Raw genomic sequence first — 6,000 nt, 5'->3', positions numbered from 1 at the left:
GGCGCCCCGAAGAAAAGGAGCAGCCGATGCCTGGGGCACCGAGGGCGACGCCGGGCAGACCAGGGAAGCACTGGCGAAGGGCAACGCGCGGGGGCAGGGCAGAGAGGTGAGGGAAGCTGCGAGCAACTCCGCCCAGCCCCAGCCAGTCGGCCCAACGACCCCTGCCGGTGCCCCAGAAACTCCCCCTCCCGGCTTTGCGCGCGCGGCCCCTCAGACCCCAGGGGGTTTCCCTTTGACCTCTGAAGGTTTAAAGTCCTTCTCTGGCTGGGTCTGGCCAGCCCTCCAGGAGCGATCCGTCTGTAGTCCCCAGGACCCCCTCCAGCCGGGCACCACCGCCCAGCCACAGCAGGTGCGGGGCTGGTGGTGGGGAGGGGAGGGATGGGGGCCAGGATTTGGAGCGTGTGACTCAGGAGTACGGGAGGAGGGGCTAAGAATTCAAGAAGCCTGTGTGAGAGCAGCTCGGCGCTCCGGCACAGCAGAGAGCGCTGGGAGCCGGAGGGGAGCGCAGCGGTGAGTCAGGCTGCCCCGAGCCGATCCCGAGAGGGGCGCAGCGCGGGCGCGGGCAGGGGTGGCTGGGCTTCGCGGGAGAGTTTGCAAGGATACCGGTCTGGCGAGCTCTCTGGTTACCCCCGAGGCTCCCGCAGGCCGAAGAGCAGCCCTGAGAAATGTCCCGAGTGGGTGTGGGGGCGCGGGACCCTCGCGGGAGGACGAGTCGGACCGAGGGAACAGCGTTAGTTCTGGTCGTGGAGTCCCTAGTCCCAGGATGGCCTGCACAGTCCAGGGAGCAGCCCTGGCGCCTGCAGAAGCCCACGGCCATGCCAGGGTCTAGCTCGAGGGCTGGAAGTGGATAACGCGCAAGTGAGGGAGAGCGAATGGGCGCGGAGAGGGATGCGCCGGCAGCTGGCGCGCCGGGGCGGGAGGAGTGGCGGCCAGCACCGCGGGGGGAGTGCAGAGCGCGCTGGCTGAGGTGAGCGCCGCGTAGGGAAAGTGCTGCGCGGCCCCCAGGTAGGGGGAGGAGCGGAACGGGGCGCGCTAGACCTAGGGCAGTTCCCTCAGCGCTTCTCGGAAGGGCTGGGAGTCGTGACTGAGGGCCCCGGGGGTTAACGCAGGAAGTCTGCGAGCCAACGCCGGGGTCCGTCCGGCGTACCGGGGCCCTCCACGGAGCCGCGTTGGACAACCTCAGGTAGAGGTCGCCAAGGTTCAGCTCTGCCACTTGGGTCACACGCTTCATCTCCAGCTGTCTGCTGCCAGGTGTGGGAGAAGCGGGCGTGGAAGGTTAGGGCGGGGAGCGCCTTGAGTTCAGGCGAGGAGGATCTAGGGGAGGGAGAGAGGACTCAGGGGTCAGGGAGCTGCAACTTTGAGCCAGCAGAAACAAGCAGCTTAGCTCCCTCTAATTACAAACCTCCTTCTAAAAACAAAACAAAACAAAAAAAACCTTCGAGATTCTTAAGGTGTTTCGTGCTTGAACTTTTTCTTCTCTTGTGATTTGAGAGATTAAAAAAGAGCCTGCTTGCTAGGCTGGTTTTTCCAAGTTGTTCCAGGTTGGAAGTTGTAACAGTTCGAAGGATAATTTATGAGTGTTTCATGCATTAAAGTGTATTACAGCAAAGCCTTTTGGGTGCTGTGGGTATTAAGGAAAACTTAGTGCACGTTCCCAGCTGGAAACCAAAATAGTGCTCTCCTGGGTGCCTCTGCCCCATCTGTCATCCAAGGCCAATGGAAATCCTGTAGAAAAGTCACTTGATTAATTGTCCTGGCTCCATCCTCTGGGCACATCCACTGCCAGTGCCAGTCCCCTCCTCCCCAATCCATGCACAGCCAGCTGCACTCTGCAAATGCAGAAATAACAGTGGAGACCCCATCAGTAACTTCTCTCCAGGGTCCTCAAACTCTTGAAGCCGTCAGTTAAGTCTGCTGGAAGGGAATCTTTCCCCTTCTCGAGGCAGTGCAGAAGGGCAGCAGCCATTGGCCCCTGCCAGCCCTTCTTATCCTGTGTTTACAGTTTCCTCCCGAATGTCTGAAACTTTCTCCCTCTGCAGAGTCACAGAAGAAAGGCTGTATCAAACCTGATGGGTCTCTTCTGTTGAATAAGTCATACGTCAACCTGAGCAACCCAAATGTCAATTCATGATGGGCAGTGTTTCCAGAGGGTCAGAGGAGACAGGCGGGTCTGGGGGCTGAGACTGGCCTAGCTGGAATTGACTCACACAGAAAGTGAACATTCCTTTTGTTGAAGGGGGATAGGGTTAATGCCACATGTTGCCAAACTCCTACCCCACTCTTTCCCCAACATCTTTACGCAGGTGAAGGGAAAAAGGAAGCACCAAAAATGGAAAGCCAAGATCACTGGGGCATGAGAACACTAATTTGACAGAAGTATAGGAGCACCTCAGAGGATTTCAGAACCAGCTGCTGGCACCACCGCATTTCCAACAGCAGCCCAGGCCCACCAGAGAAATGAACTGGGCCCACTCAGGGCAGTCATCCCGGTATTGGTGACTCTTTCCCTACTTTTAACCGGTACCAAGGAATGAGGTTCTTGCCTTCTCCTATTGCCCACCCCACAACTCTCCTGCCCCAAGGGCCAGTGGGAGCAAGGAATGAGGCTTCACACTCTCATTCTCTTTCAGGGAGAAATCTGTGCCTTGGACAAGAAGGGGGCCCTGGTTGCCGACATCAGCAGGGAGAGTAGGGTAGGGCAGGGCAGGGCTGGAGCCCGAGGGAAGTTTCTCATCATTACCGAGATTAAACTGATGAAAAAAATCACACAACTTTACTTTTTAAAGAGTGCTGAGCACTCCTGCTGCTCATTGATGGAGTGCTTTACTGCAGTACCCTGCATCAGAGCAGCAGGGAAACTACACAGAGATTCAGCCACTGCTCTTCTCTACTGGGCATGGAGTAGGGCCAAGGCCCAGATCCCCAAGCAGATGTCAGTGCCAGACCTGGGAGCAGAGGCCCAGCCATTTACCTTTTCCAAGTAAGAACTTTCACTGACTTCAGAGTCTAGAGCAAGCCTTAGAGACCTTTGCTGGCAGCAAATTCTCTGCTCTCAGGAAGCAGTGGAAGGTTTGCTGACGGCTTGCATAAAATCTCTGGATATCTGTGTGCAAACAACCCATGCTCCCAGAAAACACCTTTCTGTGACACAGAAAGAGTTCCTGTGTGTTTCTTTCACTAGCTGATCTCACAAACCATCAGCTCTCAGTCTTAGCCAGTTCTGAGAAATCAATTCTGTGGTGGACCATTTTGAGAAAACAGTGTACACTGGCATCGGGTAAATAAATGAGGATGAAAGACCCTTCCCCAATCCATTCCTATGAGACATCGCTTGATAACAGTGGGAAAACAGTTAAGATCCTAACTCCAAATAGCAGTGAGGCCAGGATGATCCTGAGGCTGATATGTGAATGGAGAAACTGAGGCTTTGGGGTCCTCGGTCTTTTATTAGGCTGTGCAGAAGCATGGAAACGTCACTATTTGAGCCGAGGAGAATATACCTTCAGCCACAAAGTTTAGTGAAGACCAGAAGAATGAAAACATGCAATGGAGAAGACTTTCTGGTGGTTCGTGATGTTTTCATTGCTCCTCTCTGGGCTACTTTACATGCTTTTGAGGCCTCAGACTAGGACACAGTAGGAATCAGATTAAAATGTTAGGATGATCCCTTGATATTCTTCTCCTATATTTTGGGTAAACTTCCTGTTATAGTTTTCTCACTTGTGAGAAAGGAAGGGAAGTAGCTTTGTGACCTTGAGCAAGTCGCTAAACTTCTCAGGCCTCACTTTCCCAACTCATTAGGCAAGTATATTGGATTTATATTGTTTCTGAATGGAGCTGTCAGCATTTTGGGACAATTCTTGGTTAAGTGTGACCAATCTGCACAGTGCAGATAGTTTAGTATTCCTGCCTCACCTCCTAAATGTCAGAAGTCATAGTGACAACCTCAAATGCCCCTCATAAAGGGCTAAGTGTATTCAAAGATAATGCTGCTCCCAGTTGAGAAGTCTTTTGGAAATTACCAATAAGGGCCCTATTGTTGGGGTTTCTGTGGTTAATCATCAAACTGGGGCTCCAGAAGTCAATTCCTGGGCTTCATCCTCCAAGAGCCAGCAAATCAGACTCTAGGCCACCATCGGCAGGGACCTCAGTGCTGTAGTCCCACCAGGTGTCATCCTTTGCCTTTTGTGAGTGAAGTGGACTACAAATGACCCATGGGAAAAGAAAATCAGAAAGAGTAAGGTGAAGGGACAGGTGCTATTAGAGCATGGCAGCTTCCTACTCTGCCATATGTTATTAAAAACACAGGCAGACTGCATGCCTGTGGAGTCTGCAGCACTGGGAGGAAATCCTTCCCTCCTTTGCTAAGTGGATCACACTCTGGCATCAGGAGGTTCCTTCCCTGAAGCAGAAGCCCGCAACACTGACCGCACTTAATACAACATGAGTGCACATTGACATCGAATTAATACAACTGTGCCCAAGCTGTGAAAATAAATGAGAATTGATAATGTGACATTTCCTTGAAAAAAAGTAGGCTAGCAACACTACACTCGAGGGATGGTGCTTGTGGCACTGGGTTTATTCTCAAGTAGAATAGCTCATTATTCTCACCTCTGCCTCAAGGTTTCATTGGGGGACAGAAAATAGAACTATTTGTTTATTTATAGTACATAGGGTTAAAATGAATAATGTCTTCAGAGGGTAGGAGGGTATTATAGGAACACATGCTTTCTACTCATGCCCAACTCATTACAAGTAGGAGTGAAAAGGAACTGCAGAGCTTGGCGCTGATTTCAAATGAGGGAAAAAAAGAAAGAAAAGAAAAGAAAGAGAGAAAGAGAGAAGAGAGAAAGAAAGAAAAAGAGAGAGAAAGAAAGAAAAAGAGAGAGAAAGAAAGAAAAGAAAGGAAGGAATGAAGAAAGAGAGAGAGGGGGAGGGAGGAAGGAAGGAAGAAAGGAAGGAAGGAAGGAAGGAAGAAAGAAAGAAAGAAAGAAAGAAAGAAAGAAAGAAAGAGAGAAAGAAAGAAAGTCTTAAGGAGCTCCCTCCCCAAATGAGGTTGATCTGATGATGAAATCTGTCAGGTGGAACTAGCAACAATGCTTTTGAATTGCCTAAGACTGTAGCCAACGCATTCACGTGCGGGAAGTCTTTTTTTTTTTTTTTTTTTTTTTTTTAGTAGTACTATTAGTCAGAGTCAGACAGTCAGGATTTCCCTGAAAATCCACCACTAGGCTAAGCAGATTGAGATGTTTTGGCACTTTTGGCACCGCCTGTGGTGGCTTCTGCAGGTGGAGAGCCCTGCGAATGAAAGAAGCTGGCTATGAAGTCAGTGGGAATGAACCACCCAAGTTTCACACAGAAGCCATTCCACATTGGGCAATTTCAATCCACTACTACAGGAATAGTTTCCCAATAACCACGAAGTATTTGTTGTCAGTACAGATGGGCTGATTTTCCCATTTCCTTTGGCTGCTCCTTCAGTAGTCAGAGTTGGTGGTATAGGTCACCTCCCCTCTGTGTGCAGTTGCTAAGTGAGCCCAGGGAGGATGGTCTCAAGAGCTCAGCCCTTGCCCAGGTTAGGGGGTGGGGGAGACTGTCCTGACTTCAGTTCTTCATCATTACAGATGGATTACAACCCTCATTAGTAATAGAGTGACTTGCATGTCTCACTTGCTCAGTCTAGTGAAATGCCAACCCATTTTTGGATCTGAGCAGACCTGGCTGAGAGGTCGACGATTGAGGTACTGCCTCATCACTATGGATATGTATTAAACCCCCATTGTGTATGAGTGATGCCAAGTGGGACAGGCTCCCTTTGGATTATGGAGAACACTTTCAGAAAAAGAAGTCACACTGTTTCTAGCTGCCTGAGAGGTGCTGGACTAGATAAGCAGGGGGAAGGACGGAGTACTCCAGGAAAGTGGAGACATAGGAGGGCCTCTCCTGTCCCTAAGTTTTCTCATCTGTAAAACAAAGATATTAGTAGTAGCTATGCTG

General features: G+C 50.8%; 1 protein-coding gene across 3 annotated transcripts in view; it reads left to right on the top strand.

Annotated features, from left to right (window-relative positions):
* Positions 1 to 307: 307 nt before the first annotated feature.
* NGF (nerve growth factor) overlaps positions 308 to 6,000 on the top strand; it is a 52,580-nt gene continuing 46,887 nt past the window's right edge. The window contains exons 1-2 of one of the 3 annotated variants that reach the window (XM_063695776.1): positions 426 to 510; positions 2,304 to 2,489. In XM_063695776.1, the coding sequence (XP_063551846.1) occupies positions 2,458 to 2,489 (32 nt within the window). In that variant the 5' untranslated portion in view covers positions 426 to 510; positions 2,304 to 2,457. Of the gene's footprint in view, positions 511 to 2,303; positions 2,490 to 3,012; positions 3,567 to 6,000 lie in introns of those variants that run through there. The other 2 variants (XM_019037218.3, XM_063695781.1) reach the window with 2 other exon arrangements.

Source organism: Gorilla gorilla, chromosome 1, assembly GCF_029281585.2.
Source record: "Gorilla gorilla gorilla isolate KB3781 chromosome 1, NHGRI_mGorGor1-v2.1_pri, whole genome shotgun sequence".
In the NCBI taxonomy this organism is placed as follows: Eukaryota; Metazoa; Chordata; class Mammalia; order Primates; family Hominidae; genus Gorilla; species Gorilla gorilla.
The sequence above is the reverse complement of the archived record's forward strand: the minus strand, read 5'-3'. Positions and strand labels throughout refer to the sequence as shown.